The sequence below is a fragment of the Hoplias malabaricus genome, chromosome 5, assembly GCF_029633855.1.
Source record: "Hoplias malabaricus isolate fHopMal1 chromosome 5, fHopMal1.hap1, whole genome shotgun sequence".
In the NCBI taxonomy this organism is placed as follows: Eukaryota; Metazoa; Chordata; class Actinopteri; order Characiformes; family Erythrinidae; genus Hoplias; species Hoplias malabaricus.
The window spans coordinates 36,535,729-36,556,065 of NC_089804.1; the positions used below are offsets into that span (position 1 = coordinate 36,535,729).

The 20,337-nt window shown below is 39.7% G+C and overlaps 2 protein-coding genes across 5 annotated transcripts; both read left to right on the plus strand.

The window, feature by feature from the left end:
* Window positions 1-1,113: 1,113 nt before the first annotated feature.
* uba3 (ubiquitin-like modifier activating enzyme 3) lies at window positions 1,114-7,758 on the plus strand. Of its 3 annotated transcripts, XM_066671295.1 has the most exons (18): window positions 1,132-1,151; window positions 1,309-1,385; window positions 2,319-2,430; window positions 2,527-2,607; window positions 2,693-2,775; window positions 2,955-3,035; window positions 3,170-3,213; window positions 3,322-3,386; window positions 3,575-3,730; window positions 4,164-4,266; window positions 4,459-4,572; window positions 4,913-4,966; window positions 5,086-5,122; window positions 5,471-5,552; window positions 5,876-5,976; window positions 6,229-6,292; window positions 6,463-6,517; window positions 6,953-7,758. In XM_066671295.1, the coding sequence occupies exons 2-18, from the start codon at window positions 1,372-1,374 to the stop codon at window positions 7,039-7,041; spliced, it is 1,335 nt and encodes a 444-aa protein (XP_066527392.1). In that variant the 5' UTR covers window positions 1,132-1,151; window positions 1,309-1,371; the 3' UTR covers window positions 7,042-7,758. The 3 variants fall into 3 exon arrangements, with proteins under 3 accessions (XP_066527391.1, XP_066527393.1, XP_066527392.1); XM_066671294.1 differs by lacking the exon at window positions 1,309-1,385 and having other exon boundaries at window positions 1,114-1,151; XM_066671296.1 differs by lacking the exon at window positions 1,309-1,385 and having other exon boundaries at window positions 1,114-1,151; window positions 5,480-5,552.
* A 382-nt stretch (window positions 7,759-8,140) lies between these two features.
* tmf1 (TATA element modulatory factor 1) lies at window positions 8,141-20,315 on the plus strand. Of its 2 annotated transcripts, none has more exons than XM_066672021.1 (17): window positions 8,141-8,618; window positions 9,470-10,845; window positions 11,396-11,499; window positions 12,132-12,258; window positions 13,328-13,433; window positions 14,082-14,224; window positions 14,478-14,644; window positions 14,972-15,128; window positions 15,730-15,822; window positions 16,247-16,403; window positions 16,547-16,739; window positions 16,868-16,937; window positions 17,011-17,103; window positions 17,367-17,483; window positions 17,705-17,860; window positions 18,117-18,242; window positions 18,383-20,315. In XM_066672021.1, the coding sequence occupies exons 1-17, from the start codon at window positions 8,483-8,485 to the stop codon at window positions 18,521-18,523; spliced, it is 3,462 nt and encodes a 1,153-aa protein (XP_066528118.1). In that variant the 5' UTR covers window positions 8,141-8,482; the 3' UTR covers window positions 18,524-20,315. The 2 variants fall into 2 exon arrangements, with proteins under 2 accessions (XP_066528118.1, XP_066528119.1); XM_066672022.1 differs by having other exon boundaries at window positions 17,708-17,860.
* The last annotated feature ends 22 nt before the right edge of the window (window positions 20,316-20,337 follow it).

Sequence of the window (20,337 nt, forward strand, 5' to 3'; positions counted from 1 at the left end):
AGAATGCCATAAAACTCACCCACAAAATGTTAATATATTAATAAAATAAATGCATTAACAGTATAATTGTTTTTATGAACTTATTAAGCAAAACAAACAAACAACCAATGGAATGGAATTCAATTATTAAAGCCATATTAAATATAAACAGACTGTAGTCAATATACATCTTAATACAGATATTTTGAAGCAGATCATGCTTATTAAGTCATTATCATATCACTGCTCTCTTCGACCTTGTTATTTACACACAGAGCCTCCCTCTACTGGACAAACAGCTTCTCTGCCATCCGGACAATCTCAGGCAAAATGATTCAAAATGATAGACGCTTGTGAGGACTGTTCTACAAAGTAGGGTTTTTAACCCTCAGCTTATTTCCTTCTGGCTACATTTAACAAGAGACTTGTTTATCTGGTTAACTGGATAATTCTGGTGGATATTCCATAAATCATGGTTGGATTGTTCAGCTCACTAGCCTCAAGTTGAATGTGCCCAATCATTAAAGAGCCTAGTGACATTTCTTCTGGAAAATTTCTCATCTTTTTGTTGTCTAGCTAACTCATAAATACTGCTTTGTGGTGGGGGCCCAGGATTAGCTCGGCTAACTTAAGCATCCATTTTTGAGCACTGTTTTATAGAATAAATCATATAGTTTTTACTCTGCTGGAAAATGTTGTAACTAGCTTATAAGTATAATGCGATATGAATTTTTTTTAAATTTTGAGTTAAAATATATTATTAGGGGGATATATAATATAATATAATATAATATAATACATTATAATATAATACATTATAATTAGGGGAAAATGATTTTTAGGGAAATTACGAATCCATGCACATTTTGTTTGACTGTCTGGAACAGAAACACATCAAACACCTCAATCAAATTCTTCAGAGACCTGAGGTTTGGACCGAACCCAGGAGCCTGAGACCCTAGAGCTGTGTGGATTATTAATATTTGCTTTCTTTAAAACACAAACTTAAGATCACAATTTACGGATGACAAAAACGGAAAACATTCAATTGTTAATTCAGAATAATTAAGAAAAACTCTCACAAGAACAGATGAGGAGGGATTGTTTACATGTGACGTCAGAGCATCGCGATATTTTGGCGTGTTTTGGAAGATGGCGGAGGGAGAGGAGCCGTAAGTGACATTTATGGTAGATTGTCGTTATTTCAATGAAAATCTCAGCTCCGCTCCGACATGACCTACTGTGGTTTAAACCACGAGCAGTTAGAGAAGTGTGAGGGGTCGTGGAAACTCAGTAGCCCGTTTGAACATCCATTTCTTGTGTTTTTAGGGAGAAGAGGAGATAGAGGCACTTGCTGAGGATGTAGTGAAGAGAATGAGGAGTAAATGTTGAATGGAGACTGGAAGGTTATAGAGCAAGAGAGATGCATTTTTACCTCTTTTTATCCCAACAACAAAGTTTTGTACATGTTGTTTTAACATAAATATATTATGTTATAACACATATAGTATTTGTGTAATGAAGTAAAGGACATGAAAGAGCAAAACCTAAAACAGAAGTAACATACAATCTTAAGTTATCACCTGGTGTAAGAAATTTTAAGTGGAGCACCCCTGTTTACACTACAACGAGTAAAATAATTTATTACTTGATAGACGGTACAGGAAGTGCATGTAATTCGGCTTAATGTTTCTATGTAAATTGGAATGTGCAATCGTGCAATCTCCAAAAATTGGAATTTGTTGATCTCTTTCTATGTACTTCATGGTGTGTGTATATATATATATATATATATATATATATATATATATATATATATATATATATATATATATGTTGGGAACCAGCTAAATAAAACCATTTTGTGCCAGACCACTGTATAAAATCGTTCTTGTTCATTTTTGTATTATATCTCCGAATGTTCCAAATAATTAGAAAGACATCAGGATGATTTAAATAATAAAGAATATACGTGAAATGTCATGCTTCAACAAACTCCAGAACATTAAACTTTATCTCAAGCAAACATATTTTCTTATCTAATCTACTTGTTCACAGAGCCTTCAAATGTTGAATTCAAACAGTTAAAATACTCTTTGAAATATAATATTTAAACCCACATTTACAAGTTATTATTGTAAACAGTGTAGCTAATAATGCTAACATGGCAAATGATTATAAACCTGCTGCTAGTGTATGAATATTCTTATGGGTTCATATTTTGGGCTAAAATGTATTTTTAAATTAATCTACATAACAATAAAATGTAATTAACCATTAATTACATAATCATTTTCTCTCTCTCTCTCTCTCTCTCTCTCTCTCTCTCTCTCTCTAAGCATGCTTGTGGATGGGACCACCGGTGACTGGCCAGGAAGGTGGGACCATGTAAAGAAGTTTTTGGAAAGAGCTGGCCCTTTCACTCATCCTGATTTTGAACCCAGCACAGAGGTACTAACAAACACTTAATGACAAATAGGAACTTGTTACATTGCTGGGAAAGTGCATAATTCTTCTTAGAGGTTAGTACTGACAAATTTATCTCAGTCTCTACAGTTTCTGCTGGACGTCTGCAAAATTTTGGTAATTGGAGCTGGTGGACTAGGCTGTGAGCTGTTAAAAGACCTGGTATAATTTAATTATATTTGACCTTTTAGCTGTTGGGTTCCATTGACTTAAAGTGCTGATACATATCCTCCTGTTGTGACATTAGGCCCTGTCAGGATTCCGTCACATACATATTGTTGATATGGACACAATTGATGTTTCAAACCTCAACAGACAGTTCCTCTTCAGGTCAGTTGTAAATGACTTTCTACTAGTACTGATATGTTTTTCTAGGTGAATTGTTTCTGTGTTTTGGACTTGTTTTTGACACATTCTAATTCAGTTAAGAGGAGTATGGGCAATTTATTTGAAAACAAATGCAACATTTGCATTCATTTTTTATTAAAATCTTTTAAACATTTCTTAAGGCCGAAGGATGTTGGTCGACCGAAAGCAGAGGTTGCTGCTGATTTCATCAACAGAAGAATTCCAGGATGCAGGGTCATCCCGTATCCATCTCTGGAGTGAAAGTGTGATCGACTGTGTATTCTTGTTTTTCTGCTCTCTTCTTTTTCCAAAGAGATAGGGAGGTTTTCATTTTTTTTATTAATCATGTGTTATGGATCCTTAATTACATGACCAGACATTTTAAAAAAATCCAGGACCTCGATGAGACATTTTATAGACGTAACATGAAGTTTCCACATTTAAAAAATATATAATATTCTGTGATAATTGAGTGATGCTTTATTACTGGTTTCTGATGACAGTTTTTCTTCTTTATCTTAAACACAGAATTTCACATAGTTGTGTGTGGACTGGATTCTGTTGTTGCCAGAAGATGGATAAATGGAATGCTGGTATGTGGACCAATTCTTGAAGTTGAGATATATATTTAGGGTTTATTCGGTTTTTATGGCTGTCAGACCAGAATGAGACAATCTGTTGGCAGGAGATCCTCCTGAACGGAGGAGACCTTTGAACTAGGTTAACATTCAGGAGTTTGTTGTTAATGTTAAACACTATTACAGTGATCTGTTTGTTTCAGCTCTCTCTGTTGGTCTATGAGGACAGTGTTCTGGACACAAGCTCTGTTATCCCCTTGATTGACGGAGGGACTGAGGGCTTTAAAGGAAATGCGAGGGTAATTCTTCCAGGCATGACGGCCTGTATCGACTGCACTCTGGAGCTTTACCCTCCTCAGGTGAAATTAAACACACTGAACACCTTGTCAACTGAGGTCATGTTCATTCACATTCAGTTGGCGATATTTATATGGACTGATATTACATTATTGTTGACCATAAATGATTTTAAGGAGCTAAAATATGTGGGAATCAATAATATCAGTCTATTATTACAGTTTATATTATGTGTTAATTATAGTGTCATGTGTCCAAAATATTTTTTGTTAATACATATTTAGATAAAAATTTTTATTTGTTAATGTAATATGTCTCCCCAATTTTGTCTTTTATGTTCAGATTCACTCTATCCAGAAATCTCAGATGTCCATTAATATTGTAATCATTTGAATGCAAATCTGTAATTACTTGCAATATAGATCCTTTGTGTATAATTAACATACTGGTGAGTTTGACAGTAACTGTGTATTACATGCCCCTCTACCACCACAGATAAACTTCCCAATGTGTACTATAGCTTCAATGCCCCGGTTACCGGAACACTGCATTGAGTATGTTCGCATTCTTCAGTGGCCTAAAGACAAGCCCTTTGGAGGTAAGTCCTCAGTTTTTGTATCTGGCAGGTCACATAAACAGAGATGGACAGTTTTCATTCTCTGTTTCTGCCCTTCCTTTAAAATCTGGTTAATTTTCTATGTTGCTGTTAACTCAGGGGTTTAACTGACCTGACTAAAACAAATTTAAATATGTGAACAAATAGTTGAACATCAGCCTTTTACTTACACAGATGGTGTAGCTCTGGATGGAGACGACCCAAGGCATATCCAGTGGGTTTTCCATAAATCTTTGGAGAGAGCAGCTCAGTTCAACATCACAGGAGTGACTTACAGACTGACTCAGGGTGGGTGAGAGAGAGAGAGGGAAAGAGAGGGTATCTCAACTATTACATGTTCATATAGTGACTAAAGGTATCATCAGTTGATACTGGCAACCTGCAGTGTTTTTTAATACTTGCAAAAATATTGCAAACACGTTGATAATAGCACTGCATTATCTTGTGAAAAGATGAGATAATGAATTCATGAATGAATGAGTGAATGAACGAAGTACTTGCTGAGCTAATGAATGTGAAGACAAAACACTATAAGTTAGAGGCAGTATTTAGGCTTTTAATGTTGATCTATGCAAGAGTTTTTCATTCTGGAGCACGGCTCAGAGATCACCGTTTCCTGCTGTTGCAGGTGTTGTGAAGAGGATCATTCCTGCTGTGGCCTCCACTAATGCTGTCATTGCTGGTAAGAACTAGACTGACTAAACCTAATATGCTTTCATTTATTCTACATAATGCCTTAAGGACTGACGTTGACTTTAAGATCATACTGATTTTGCCTTTTACTTTCCCTTGACATTTCAGCTGCCTGCACCACAGAGGTTTTTAAAATTGCCTCCAGGTATGCCACATTATCTGTAAGATATTGCAGATCTCAGTGTTTTACCCTTAGAGATCTACAGTTATACTTCTTGTTGTACAGTAGGCTGCTGTTTAAAGGGAATGGCATATTTATACTAATATCCGTAAAGTATTAAATCTATATACTATGGCATATCTGAGGTTTTGCCATATGTTTTCAATGCCAAACACACGAGAGAACTGTTAAGGATAGCTTTTCTTTGGGTAGCATTGGAGATAGCTCTTTCCTAGTTTTCCTAAACAGCCCTGTGGCTGTAAATGCAAGAGATAGAATGTAGAATTAGGAATAAGATGTTGCATATTTGTGACCTGCTTTGACTCTTGACAGTGCTTACAGTGGCCTGAACAATTACCTGGTGTTTAACGATGTTGATGGACTGTACACCTACACTTTTGAAGCTGAGAGAAAGGTCAGTGTATGAAACATGAACTGGGCTGAGTGTAGAACTATATAATGTAATAACAGTAATGTAAATAGCATGGTTTGTGATGCTGGGTTTTGATTTCAGTGCTAGAGATAAAGAGATAAATTTACATGTTATGTAAAATAAATAGACAGCAAATTGGTTCCTTTTTAGATTTTGAAAAGCACTGATTTGAGTGTGTTTAGGATAAGAATATCTCTTCCGAGAAGCCCAGCAAAAAGATATTCTTCAAATAATGTATGCAGTCAAATAAGACAAGTACATGTATGTGTGTTTGTGGTTGCGTCTGTGTGTGTTTGTGTGTGTAGGAGAACTGCTCTGCTTGCAGCCAGATCCCTCAAGATTTGCATTTCTCACCCTCAACCAAACTACAAGATGTGTTAAACTACTTGACAGACAGTGCTTCCCTGTGAGTTAAAAATACTATTATTCAGTTCCACAAAGAGAGCCAATGTTCCCAACATGTGTTTTAGCATTGTTTCTATACATTTGTGATAGACTACTTTGAATTTGTGTCCCAGGGTGTTCTGGAAAGAATGAAATTATAAGATTTTATCTTTGAGAGGTCTCAGAAGATCCATCTCTAGCTCCAAATCTGAATAAATGTGATACTTCTCATGAGCTTTCTGCTTAAATAACTGAACCGTTTTTTTTCTTCTAGGCAAATTAAATCTCCTGCCATCACAACAACACTGGACGGGAAGAATAAGACTCTTTATTTGCAGGTTAATGATTATTTTAGTAAAATTAGAACTTACGTCATTGTTTTTGCTCTGAATTTTATGAATGTTTCTGGCTGTGTGTCTGTTGTATTGAGCAGCTTATACAGTTTAATTAAGACATTGTTAATTGCTCCAAAAGGGCCAATTGAACTAGCATGTATGTTTATTTACAGACTGTTGCCTCCATTGAAGAGAGAACACGTCCGAATCTAAGCAAGTCACTGCAAGGTAAAGAAAGTTCAATGATGTAACTACAGTCATAGGTACATGTTTGGACACTGCTGGTGAAATGAATGACTAAATAGAAAAAATGGAATAAATGTAAAATAAGCCAATATTTGTTCACCATTTTTAATTATTTGCTTTAACATTTTGCAGGGACATTTTTAAATATACAATATGCCTTATCTTTAAATCAGACTGCATTTTTCTTTAACATTTTAAAATCAGTAATAATTAATTAATTATAAAATAATCAATAAATGTGCAAAACTGAACGTTTCTTTGCTGAAAGTGTGTTTGCTGTGGAGTATGACGTAACAACATGTGTTATGGGAGCTGGGTGTCCAAACTGTTTTATATGACTGTACATAAAATATCATATTTTACTGCTATCTGAGATAATGTGTCATGCATTATGCATATAATTTTTTTGTTTTGCAGAACTGGGCTTAGTGAATGGACAGGAGCTGGCAGTCGCTGATGTCACCACTCCTCAGACTCTTCTCTTCAAACTCATTTTTACCTCATAGGTCTGCTCCTGTCTTCAGAGGAGCACAGTGGCAAACTTCTTGCCAAAAATATCCATATTGATGAACATTTGAGGGATCAGCGTGAATATGATTCCACATGTGAGCGATACGCCCCCTCTACCTTCTGAGGCAGTGCACCACTCTCTCAGAGACACTCCTTCATTTAGATTATGCAGCTACTTTTGTACTGTTGAATCCTCATATGCACTTACACTAGAGAACATGATATTTTTTTTGTTTTGCTATGTTATATACATCCATCCATCCATCCATTATCTGTAACTGCTTGTCCAATTTAGGGTCGCGGGGGGTCCAGAGCCTACCTGGAATCATCGGGCGCAAGGCGGGAATACACCCTGGAGGGGACGCCAGTCCTTCACAGGGCAACACAGACACACACACATTCACTCACACACCTACAGACACTTTCAAGTCGCCAATCCACCTGCAACGTGTGTTTTTGGACTGTGGGAGGAAACCGGAGCACCCGGAGGAAACCCATGCGGACACGGGGAGAACACACCAACTCCTCACAGACAGTCACCCGGAGCTGGAATCGAACCCACACTCCTGGAGCTGTGTGAATGCGACACTACCTGCTGCGCCACCGTGCCGCCCTGTTATATACAAGTTTGATGTGTTTTAACACTGATAGATAAATAATTTAGTTTTAGAAGCGTTATTAGTCCACTTTTTACTGTATAGTCGATATATGTAAAATAAACTCTGTAAACAAAACATATTGTTTTTAATGTCACAAAACAAACACAACATCCTGAATTTAAAATGTTTCTCTGGAATACAGCATTTCACCAGGGGTATTCCACAAAGCAGGAACTGTCAGTTAGCCAGATAAATAAAGCCTCAGTTAAGGGTATAAAAACTGTACTTAACCGTGGGCTTAAGTTATCTAGCTAACTCATAAATATTATGCGTTAATAATTTCCTATTGGAAAATACACTAATTTGGTAGAGGCTTGGAATTTAAATAATTACAAAAATATTTATCAAATATTTTTGCTACTGTTTGTCATTCATGAACTGTGGGCGTGTACGTGAGACGTGACGTCACGGCTCAGTGCTACGTGGACAGGAAGCAGCGGCGCCGTCATCTCGGAGAGGAACGTCGAGCTACAATTCGACAACAAGACGATGTTTCCTTAATATCGACGGAAATGCGGGAATTGAAGTGTGGACAGCGAGGTGTTTTAGTTTGTTTTAGGTGGTTTTAGGCCACCGTGGCTTTTAATGGCGATGGGAATGTTCAGTTTTGAGCGCTGAGGTGTTTGTTGGGTTGTTAGCTAGTGAGCTAACGTTAAGAGTGTCAGAGCAGGGTTTGTTTTCAGCGCAGTGCAACTCTGACTCTTTTAAAGAGTGCGAAATGGCGCTTTGTTAAATGACCCTTCTCTTCTGAGGAAAACTCGCCTTTCAGGGAGTTAAGATGAGTTGGTTTAACGCCTCTCACCTCTCCAGCTTCGCCAAACAAGCTCTGACCACTGCTCAGAAATCTATAGACCGAGTTCTGGACATTAAAGAAGAGGACCAGTGGGGAGATGCCGTCCCTCCATCGTTAATAGGTGGGTTTTTATTACACATAAACTACGTTTTTATTTGTATTTTAGTGTATGGTTGTTTTAGCCCAATAAAGCGTGTTAAATAAGGAAAAACAGGACCAAATGCCTCATGTTTACTCAGGTGACAGCTGTGGCTACATTTCTGTAAGCACTTAATGTTCCCAGTTTCTTAACATTCAAATGACCCCTTTATTTCTACACTCACTGTCCATTGTCTTTATTTCTACATTCACTGTCCATGTTATCAACGCCACTGACCATATAAGTGCACTTTTTATTTCTGCAATTACACCCTATAGGCCATTTGTTGCTCTGCATACTTTTTTGACCCTGTCACCCATTTGTTCAATGACGAGGACCCCCCAGAGAGCAGGTATGATTTTAGTGGTGGATCATGCTGCAGTGACACTGATGTGGTTGTGTGTGGGTACGAGTGGATCAGAAATGGCAGCGCCTCTGTCGTTTTTAAACTTCCCACTCACTGTCCACTTGTCCCTTATCAGTGGATGCATGATGCTTTTGGCTGGATATTTTTGGTTGTGTACCTGCAGCACTGATAATGACCCACCACTTAAATCAACCCTGCTCTGTGATGGTCCTTACCTCTTAAAGGACAAAGTCCCTAAGCGTTGTTTTAAAGGCTGTAGATGTAGAGAAACTGTATTTTCATGTCCAGAGATCTTACACATAATAAAATATTCATCATTGTAAAATAGCAGCACATAAAATGGTGGCCAGAAAAGCATAGTGTCTGTGTGTGTACAAAAAAGACTTATTTTTGCACACCTGCCTTTTCATGCTGTTTGAATGTGTTCATTTCATGGGCTTTCATTCCTCTTCTTTTTTATTTCAAGATGCACCCAGCAAGCCTCTGTCCACAGGATGGGGGATGAATCAGTGGGTCTCTCCCTTGGAGGAAAGCCCAAAGACTCTTCTTCCTTCATCAGAGGCCATCACTAAGCCTGTCACTCGCACTGTGGTGGATGAATCCGAAAGCTTCTTCAGTTCCTTCCTGTCCCCAGGAGACATTCAGACGGTCACAAAGGCTTCAGTGGTGTCTGTGGCGCCAACAAAATCCAACTGCAGAATACAGGAGAATGCTGAAAGAGAAACAAACCCTGCTGGCAAGGATGATGTAGACTTTTCTATACTTTCTCAGCCTGATTTGGATAGATGTGAGAACGTGGGACCAGAAGAGATCCAGTTGGTGGAGGTCAGTCTGGATGAACTGGAGCCATCTCCAACTGATGAACCCCAGCAGCCATCTCCAACTGGTGTTCTACAGGAGCTTGAGCCTATTACTCTTACTCCTTTGATGCCAGATGAGGAAAAGGCTGAACCAGAAAGTTGCAAGAGCAAAGCAAAGTCTCAGGACTCTAGCTTAATTCTGGAAATCACTCAAGCTGATGTACCTTTGCCTGTTGAGGCCAAATCTGAATCTGTGGATAATGTTGATAGCACTAATACTCCAGTGCCCAGAAGCCCAGTCAAAACTTTGTCAGTCCCACCCAAAGAGATCATGTTGGATTCCAAAGGTCCCAAATCGGAGGACAGACAAAGTGATACCCCGTCTCCCCCAGTTAGCGCCTTCTCCTCTGGTACCTCCACCACTAGTGATATCGAGGTGCTGGACCATGAAAGCGTAATCAGTGAGAGCTCGGCCAGCTCTAGGCAGGAAACCGCAGAAGCTAAAGCAGGATTACACTTGATGCAAGGTTCTTTCCAGCTGCTTTCAGCCTCAACTTGCAGTGACTTCCCTCGTATGGATGACTATCCTAAGCTGACGGAAAGCTGTGGCTCCTCCTCGGATGCTTTTGAGCGCATTGACTCCTTTAGTGTTCAGTCACTGGACAGCCGTAGCGTCAGTGAGGTCAACTCGGACGATGAAATTCCCGGGAACCGAACCTTGGCATCTATCACCGCAGGACCTAACCCTGCTCCCCTCGCTCTTCCTGCACCACCAACCAGTCAGGTTCAGGAGGAGGCAGAGTTAGCAATGACAGACTCTCTGAAGGACCAATCACTGGAGGAGAATGAGATGGAGGAAAGTGGCCGTAGTGCAACACCAGTTAACTGTGACCAGCCGGAAGACCTGCAGGAAGGACTGCAGGAGGCTGGTTCCAGTCTTACTCTGTCCATCTTAAGGACTGACCTAGATGAGGCCCAGACACGACCCATAACTGAGGAACAAAAAGGAGCATCCACCTGCCAGCTCTTGGAACTACAGAAGGTCAGAATTTACTTGTTATCTTGGGCCAGTTTCACAGATTCAGGTTAAACCTACGCCTACACTGTCACAGGGGGACCATTGTTCTGCATCTCCTACCATGGATCTAGTACCTTACGTAATTCTAGGAATTCTGAAATTCAGAAGGGAATACTCTGGTGAAGGAAACTCCAGCCCAGAGGGAAAGGGCAGTCTTGCCCTTGCACCCTTTGGGACCTGAACACACAAAAGCAACTGTCAATTCATCAGAGGTGTTATGCGAACTGGATTTGCCCTGTTGTTAGAGCATCAGTTTGTGGCACAGTCCGGACCAAGTTTACATACCACCTTTGGCTACATTATGATAGTCTTTAAATTAATGTGTGTTCAGGTTCCGCAGGGTGCGAGGCACTCCCTTGCTTAAGGGCAAGGCTTCCCTGTTTCCCTCACCAGGTCTTTCTCAAGTTTCAGAGTTATGCAGGGTCCAGGGGCTCTGCATCAGTGGATGCAGGGTCTCTGCATTCAGACCTGTAATTCCCTGTAACATACACTGTAACTGTCTCACTTTTTTCAGGTTGTTGATGAGCTCAATAGCCGACTGGAGAAGAGGGAAGCTCAGCTGCTGGCTGTCAGCAAGGACAAGGCCCGGCTGGAAGAGGAGTGCGATAATCTTAAAGAGTGAGTAACACCTGGTCGTCTACTGTGGCTATGTAACAGTAGCCTTGTTGATCTAGGCTACATTTGGATAGGAATATCCACACTACCATTTTTATTTCTTGTTTGTTTTGTCATTTATGGTCATTTGCTAAAGTGACTGTGGTGTTTGCTGTAATGATTAGCAGCGTTGACCTTTAGGAAATTTCAGCTTTGGGTGTGTGGGTTTTCTAATGGCTCTAATGGCAGAGTCTGGCAAAGAATAGATGGAGCAGTCAAAATATTTACTCTGGTTGAGGGAAAGGCGAGGCTCTGTTTCAAAAGTCTGTGGCTTATAGAATGGAGGAGAATTTGGCTCATGTTGCAATATAATCCGCAACATAAGATCTCATTTTTTGACCCTCTTTAGTTTCTTGGTTGTTTTAGCTATGGTTCATATACTGTCACTTATATAACTCAGTTTAGTAGCAGGTTGAGCAATATGTAAAAACGTATTAAGAGTCCATCACACTCTTTTATAGTTTTTTAAGAAATGTCTTAGCACAGTGAACTCTGCCATCTGGAGTTTTATCACATTGGACAACTTGTCAAAACAAGGATTTGTAATGGTTTTGGGATATTGTGTTAGTAAATGTAAATTTCCTGACCGTCTTTAGTGAGGTGATAAGTCTGAAGGAGGAGACCTCCAGTGTGCAGTCTCTGAAAGATGAGTTCACGCAGCGCATTGCGGAAGCTGAGAGGAAAGCTCAGCTCGCCTGCAAGGAGCGGGACATCGCCAAGAAGGTGAAACCTTTAATTAGTTCTATATTTGTATTTACTGTCAAATTTTGTTCACACTCATACACTAGTTAAACAATTGTCCTCTTTCCTTGAATGTAGTCCATCATTAAAGGCATGTTCAAAATAAGGCATTTCAAATATGCTTTCTGTAGTTTCTGTAGCCTAATATAGCAACAAATGGGTGAAACTATCTCTTAGGCATGCAGATACTTTGTGCATAAAATGTTTTATTTCTTGTTATATACATTAGACTTCAGCTCTATTGGTAAACATTGACATTTTGGGGTGAGAGGAACTTTCCAAATAATTGCTTACAGGCCAAGCCTGAAAATTGCATTATTTAAAGTAAAAAATGTTGTTTTGAAAGACAGAGTGGCCTTAGCAGTGCACCTGTGCTCCATTTACACTTTTATTTATAGCCAACATAACATCGTAACCTTGTATAGTGACATGCATTTTATTATGTATTTATGGCCAGAGCCATAGTCACAAAACCCAGGAGTGCTGATCCAGGGTCAGATTTCTGTTTATGATCATTTTAATCATACAAGCACATCCTGTTCAGTATGCTCTGTGAACACATGTAAGAAAAAGCATGTAGATTTTTGGTAAGACAAGATAAGGCAAAGCAAGTTTATTTATACAGTAGCTTTCGTACACAATGTCAATTCAAAGTGTTTTACAGAGCAGTACAGAAAAATGTCAGTAGAAAATGTAAAAGATAGTAAAAAATAATTAAAAGGCCATTGAAATAGAATTAAAACAGATTATATAATACAAAATAAAAATGATTAAAAATCTGTTCAAGTAGAATTTATAACAAAATATAAGACAAATAAAATTGTGTAGTTAAAGAAAGGACTTTATTAAAATAGAACTAAAAATGAAATAAATACATCTACATCTGTACATCTCTAATTGAATCCAATCGCAGCACTACTTAAAGGCACAGGAGGAACAGAAAGCCTTTAATCAGAAAGCCAAAAGATTTGAAGAAAGTAATATTTGGGGCAAAACTGATGTCTTCTGGGAGTCTGGTAACTATTGTCTATGGTCTGTTTCTGTACTCCAGGAAATCAAAGGCCTCAGAGATGAGCTGTCGACGAGATTCAACTCGAATGAAACCTTGGAGCTGATTAGAGACAAAGAGGAACAGATACGAGGTCTTCTAGAAGAGGGTAAGCGTGTTTCTATTAGAGCTGCACAAAAATAGGTAATATTTAGGGTAGGGATTTAATGGATATTGCACCTTGCATATATATATATATATATATGTGTATATATATATATATATATATATATATATGAGAGGGGGGGGGGAGAGGCAGGCACTGTTTTATAGTTTGGATCAAAGTCCTGATTTTGAGAGGGCTTGTTCTAGAGTGTTACATTTGTTCTATGATGTTTGCGCTTGTTCCTTTTGCTCTGAAGCGCTGAAACTGTTATGAGTGTATTTTTAAATCTTAGTTACACAGTTCTTTACACAGCATTCTAGTTTGATTTTGAACACGCAAAGAAAGGCTCTAAGACAATTACTCCTGAATTAAGAGGAAGGTGAATCTATGTGTTGTGCTGTTATGTGACTTTCATTTAAAATGACTGCTCATATTCCTGTAGCACTGCCAGACCTAGTGTTGATAAGGCATGCCAGTACACAGCAGGGGGTGATTTTGCTTCCTGGTCAGCCTTAGAATGAAAGGTTGCATCTGTTTCTTTGCTGCGTCTGAAACTCTCTCATGCTTTTCTGATGTGTAACACAAATGAATATCCAAATACTGTGATCAGCCCTATGTATTGTATATGTTTTATTTTTATTTCTTGATTAGGTGAGAAGCTCTCCAAACAGCAGCTGCAGCATTCCAACATCATCAAGAAGCTGAGGGTGAAGGAGAAAGAGAATGAAACGAAGATCAGCAAACAGTCCAAAAAAGTCAAAGAGCAGGAAGATGAGCTCAAACAACTTCAGCAGGTTTCCTTCTGTTGCGAAACATGGATGTAGAAACACAGATGATGAATGCTTAGGTTCTAGACCAGGCACTGGTGTAGTACTCAAAACTAAGTGTGCTAATCTGCACTCAGATCAGGCACATTCATTTTATTGTGTTATTAGTGTTAAATGGATGAAAACATATTGGATGAAGATGGCAGTCATTCTGGACCAATGTAAGGTGTTGTAATAAGTAGAAGCTGAGTTGTGTGCTGGGCTGTGTGTGTGGTTGTAGGTTCTAGATGGAAAAGAAGAGCTGGAGAAGCAGCACAGAGAGAACATAAAGAGGCTGAACTCTGTGGTGGAGCGGCAGGAGAAAGATCTGAGCAGAATACAGGCTGAATATGAGGAGCTACAGGAGAAAAACCGCAGCCTTCAGGCAGCGCTGGACAACTCTTATAAGTAATTACACATTTTTTAACTTTTTAATTTTAACTTCTACAATCATTAACGTTTAATTTCACCTGAGAAACTCTGAACTGTTTTCCATCTAAAAAGTGAAGTCTCCGTATTTCATATTCCGTGTTTGTTTTCACGTCTGCTTTTCCCAAACGATTGAATGCTTTGATGTAAGGTGGAGAACAAACACATCAGTATTTCTGAATGATCTCAAACTTTGCATAATCAGTTCGTCTGCCCAAACACTGAGGTCACACTCACCCTTCCCTTCCTGTAAATCTGTCATAATTCAAATGAAGTCACTGTAAGTGTGTGTGTGCGTGCTTGCAGGGAACTTGCGGAGCTGCATAAAACCAATGCCACGAAAGCTAGCGAAGCTCAAGAGCTGGCTCTGAGCCGGGAGGTTCAGGCCAAGGAGGAGCTCAGCATAGCACTGGAGAAAGCTCAAGAAGAGAGCCGCCTTCAGCAGGAGGCTCTGGCCAATCAGGTAAAACTCTGCCCTCTCTCCTTTGGCCCACACCGTGTGATTGGTTGTGAGATGAAAAAGTTGCCTATTCATTGAATGTTTTGGTCAACATTTCAGAAAATTACATAAGAGTCTATTCTTGGTCTGGATTTAATCCTCATTGTAGAATGAAACGATTTTAACTGTTTAAAATCACCAAGGGTTATTATTCAGTAACCACATAGAGTTATTCTAAGGAACAGTTGTTTGCTATAATTAACTAATAATTAAGATGTTAAACAGGATAGTCCCTACTGACATTAAAACTCATCTCAAGACAAGTCTGTGAGTGTCACTCAGAAGCCAAACCTCAAGTCCTTCTAAAGCCGACTTCTTATGTTTGGCTAAATTTAGAAAATGTCTGACTTAATAATTTTTAACCACAGTGCAATAACGTCAGACTGTATTCCCTTGACCATGAATGACTTGTGTATGTCGTGTGTTTACCTGTGTATGTCGGCTTTGTTAGTAGTTGTTTATAACTGTCTTGCGTTACAATGTTGTTAGCCCTGTGTTTCCCACTAAAGTAACAGATACATTTTCAGTGTTAATAGGATATTTCCTACCGTATCTCTGGATTCAGGTGGCTGACTTGAGGCTGGCACTGCAAAGAGCTGAACAGCAGCAGGCCAGGAAAGAGGATTACCTTCGAGAGGAGATCAGCGAACTTCAGCAGGTAACTCAGACTGCTGCTGAGTCATGATCACAAAACGTTGGTTGATGAGAAATTTCCATGTAAATAAATATGATTTGTTAATTGTCTGCTTCCTATTTCTTGATATTTAGTAGTTTCCTTGGCAGGGTATGACACGAAGCAGGATTTCTCAATTAGCCAGCTACCAACGGCCAGCGTTGAGGGCAGTCTAATAGGAATCTCCCTCAGGAGGCTTGATATTTGCTTAGTTACCTAGCTAAACTCAGTCCTGCTGTGTGGGATACCCTCCACTCACAATAAACAATGCTTGAGCTCAAATAAAGCAGTGTTACTCAGTGCTGCCCTCTAAAGGTGTTATTAAGAACCATCAATCAATGGTAGTCACTGTTAGTTAAAGGAAATGTGTTGTCATTTTCTGTGTCGCGTCTTTCTTTCTCACTTACAGAGGTTGCAGGGGGCAGAGACCAGGAACCAGGAGCTGAGTCAGAGTGTTACATCTGCAACCAGGCCTCTCCTCCGGCAGATTGAGAACCTACAGGCTACCCTGGGAGCTCAGACAGCATCCTGGGAAAAACTGGAAAAGAACATCTCAGACCGCTTAGGTTTGCGCTTGCATTTATCCTTCAGTCCTGTTTTCCTATACACTTCATAGTAACATGAAATGGAAGATGTATCGCTGATCCTCCTCCATGTTATCTCTCTGTTTCTCTCTATCTGTGTCGCTCTGTTTTTGTGGACGGAGCAGCCGAGGCCCAGGCTCAGCTGGCTGTGGCTGTGGAGAAGGAGCGCTCTGCAACAGAGGAGCTGCATGCTATCCAGGCTCAGCTGGCCTCTCTGGAGTCCCAGAATTCCTTGCTGCGGCAGGAGAAGGGGCGTCTGCAAGGCCAGCTGGAAGCAGAGAGGACAAGGAGGGAGAAGCTGGAGGACGACAGCAGCAGGTACTTCATAGAGAAAGAAGCTGTATACTTAAAGGATGTTGGCTATGTCACATATTTCTTTTACCCTCTGTTAATGTACAAGAAAATTGTGGGTTTAATCTCACACTCTATTTTTTTTTTCTTTGTAGAGAACATGTTGAACTGGAGAATCTAAAAGGGGAATATACACGAGCCCTGGAAGAGGCCAGAAAGGAGAAGGTACGATTAACCATGTTCTTAACTACACTCAGTACATTCTCTCTCTCTGTTCTCACTTGTTGTTGCCCTTCAGCTGCTACTCACAAACCAGCTTGAGATGGAGAAAATGAAGGTGGAGCAAGAGAAGAAGAAGTCCTACCTTGCACAGGAGGCTCTGAAGGAAAAGGTAGGAGTTATAAATTGTAAAATAAAATGTTCCATTTGAACATGTTCTGTTTAAACTTGCACAACTCTGAACAGTGTTCAGATTATTCCCTGTATTCTAAACCGGATATACATCACCTTCTGGGTGATACCTATTCTCTAACAAAAAAAGAGTCTCATCACTTGTACTGTGTATAAATTCCAACTGTAGCTTTATAATGTTAACCTATCAATTTGCCACCTTGACCAGTTTTGAGTATATTTCATTTTTATTGTGTTTATTAGGAGCGAAAGGCTCCCAGTGTGAGCGAGGCTCCTGCATCTTCCACCCCATCCCTCTCTCGCTCCAGCTCCATCAGTGGAGCTGACCACGGAGGTCTGCACACCTCTATGCTCTCTCAGGTGAGTCAGTTAGCCGATGGTAGGTGTTAGAATATAATTACATGATTCAGAAAGGTTTAAGAGGGCAGCAGTTAATTTTACTTCACCATTTTCTACATCGGAACATTTTGAATGAAATTTTAAACCCTGATACAAGCCCTTTCGGTTAAACTGTTATTTACTGAGCTTTATTTACTCTTATGTTAATACTGTTTTTTATTGCGGTATTGCTATTGTGGCAGCAGGAGGACTCTCTGGATCACTCCTTTGGCACAATGACCATGTCTCTGAGTGGAAGCAGTCTGTATGAGGCAGCACGTCTCAGCGGAGGTTCCAGCATCATCGAGAACCTGCAGTCTCAGCTCAAAATGAGGGAAGGAGAGATTGCACAGCTCCAGGTAATAAACAGACACACAGAAGTTCACCTGAGGCAAATGTTACTAGCCCAGTCCTTTTAAAAACCACAGCCATATTCATCCTCCAGCAAACCTGAGCCAGGCCACTTGATAGATTGATATCGAAAGGATGAATCATAGCTAAAGACAAACTGGACTCAGTTAGGTGGAATGCTCCTGCTCTGGAGCCTTTAGTTACTTCTTGGCTGAGTAACAAACCTAATTACTTCCATTCTGTTTATAAACTCTGGTTTTGTAGCTGGAAATCTCGAACCTAGAGAGGAGCCGCTCTGTGATGGCAGAAGAGCTGGTCCGACTGACCAATCAGAACGATGAGATGGAGGCCAAAGTGAAGGACATCCCTAGACTGAAAGTGCAACTTAAAGTGAGTTCTGAATATGAAATAGGCCTTAAAATGATTTCATAATATTTAAAGGAAGTGATGAAAAAATAATAATGAACGTGTAATATTTATTAACATTGATCCTTGTTAAAGTAGGAACTGAATATTTTGTGTCCCCCTAGGACCTGGAGCAGAGACACAACACCATCCTGCAGATGTACGGAGAGAAAGCAGAGGAGGCTGAAGAGCTGAGGCTTGACCTGGAGGACGTCAAGAACATGTACAAGACTCAGATCGACGAGCTGCTGAAAAACCAGAAATAGACTCGCACCATTTCTCACACCCTCACGTATACGTTGTCTTGCTGAGACGTGGCAGGGCCACAATTGCATTTACTGTAGAAAAAAATCTGCCGTTCTGTGGCTGAAAACAGAAAACTGTAAAGCGTACAGGAGGCTTATCGTTCTGTCAGAATTATACATATTTCTCTGCTTCGTGCTCGTGTGGTTTCACGATCGGGTGTATACTCTGTAGCTATTTAAGAAATGATTCTTCTGGGGCTGCTGAATCAGACATTTTTTATTTAAATGTGATTTTTGTCCCCCCCCCTTAAAAGATCGTAGGTCGACTTATACGAGGACGTACGTTTGTCTGCTTGTGTGGGCCTAGGTTTGGTGAGTGACTTGTGTAACACAAGAATTTGCACATTTATGAGCTTCTGATCTCAGAGAGATTGAGGTGGGCTTCTCTTACACTGATGTTTCCATCTTTGCTTGTATCTTAATGTCATTATTTAATGTATTAACATTTTCAGACGGCACCCTGTTCCTACTCAGTCATTACTGCTCATAAGCAATGAAGAAACTACTTGTATACTCGCTGTATATGAGTACAAATCTGCCGATCTTTAGCTGAGCCTACACTACATGTTGTTGCTTTGGGCCTGATTTGCCACTGGAAATACAGCAGTTTTACAGTTCAGCAGCTCAATGGAAGAAATGGTAGTGTGACATGAAAACATTAATTCTTCTGTCTTATGACAGAATGGTCAGAGGTTTCTGATTCTTTAACACGTTTGATTATTAGGGCTTATAATATTCACAAATCCTGCGAGGTGGGATGGCCAGTGCAAGGGATTTGGGCAACAGCCATTTAGAGTGTTTGGAGAGAACATATGCAAATATGGTTCGTTAACATGTTATAAAGTATGGAGCTAGAAAGTGCTCTCCACAGTTTGAAGTCAGCTGCTAGGTTATAGGGAAATAATTCTCTAGTTCTCTCTAGCAGGCAGTGGAGAGGGAGGGGCTACTGAACTGGCTGCTGAACACACCCAAATAAGAGCCTTTATAATATTTTCATGTATTTATTCCCAATCTGTGTTGTCGCTTGTGTGCGTCCATACACACACAGTCCAGACCAGCTTAGCTGGGTTCATGTAAGGTGATGTCTTGGTAAATTCTGAGAAAAGTATTAAGTCTAAGTATCTGTTTCTGAAATCTGTTAGGATTGGAAAGGTTGTGTAGTGTACACCCAGAGAAAATCAAAGCTCCTCAAGTCTAGTTTCCACATGAAATGAAATGAAATTTCAGTCATGTTCCTCAACTGGGAAATGACATTGGGATCATTGTCAACTTGAGGAGATTGAATTAAGTTACTAGAGGGCACTGATTCACTTCGTTCCGTTCATTAGAGCTGGGGAGTGAATTAAGAAGTAAGATTTGTGGCTTCGTAATGTCTCTGACTGAAACAAAATTACATCATATACTCTTCCAAAAACCATAAAGGAAAGCATCACAGAAAAATCCAATTAACAGACTTACTCCATCATGGAGCTTTGGAGTTATGAGGTCCCACAGACTTCCATTGCATTCTTAGGTATTAGTCTTGTAGCTCCAGTGCAAATTGACAAGCAAATTTCAGACACCAGATGACAATGTTGGGATATAGGGAAACTCATGTAAAGGTGACCCCCTCACAGTACTATTCCTTTAAACCAGACCGTACTGAACCAACAGAAGTAGTAAATACAGCTTCCTCACAAACTACTCCATTTTATTCCTCATGTTTTCATGGACAATATTCCATTTGTGTAAATGTGTAAATAAAATGAGAAGTATAGACTATTCAATGCAGAGTC

What these genes read in the sequence shown, in the direction of transcription:
- uba3 (XM_066671294.1), top strand. Translation starts at nt 1,132, where the DNA reads ATGGCGGAGGGAGAGGAGCC. An exon ending in GTGAGCTGTTAAAAGACCTG is followed by an intron (nt 2,608 to 2,692) that starts GTATAATTTAAT and finishes TTGTGACATTAG; the next exon opens with GCCCTGTCAGGATTCCGTCA. An exon ending in GACTTACAGACTGACTCAGG is followed by an intron (nt 4,573 to 4,912) that starts GTGGGTGAGAGA and finishes CTGCTGTTGCAG; the next exon opens with GTGTTGTGAAGAGGATCATT.
- tmf1 (XM_066672021.1), top strand. Translation starts at nt 8,483, where the DNA reads ATGAGTTGGTTTAACGCCTCTCACCTCTCCAGCTTCGCCAAACAAGCT. An exon ending in CGTCCCTCCATCGTTAATAG is followed by an intron (nt 8,619 to 9,469) that starts GTGGGTTTTTAT and finishes TTTTATTTCAAG; the next exon opens with ATGCACCCAGCAAGCCTCTG. An exon ending in CTGGAGGACGACAGCAGCAG is followed by an intron (nt 16,740 to 16,867) that starts GTACTTCATAGA and finishes TTTTCTTTGTAG; the next exon opens with AGAACATGTTGAACTGGAGA.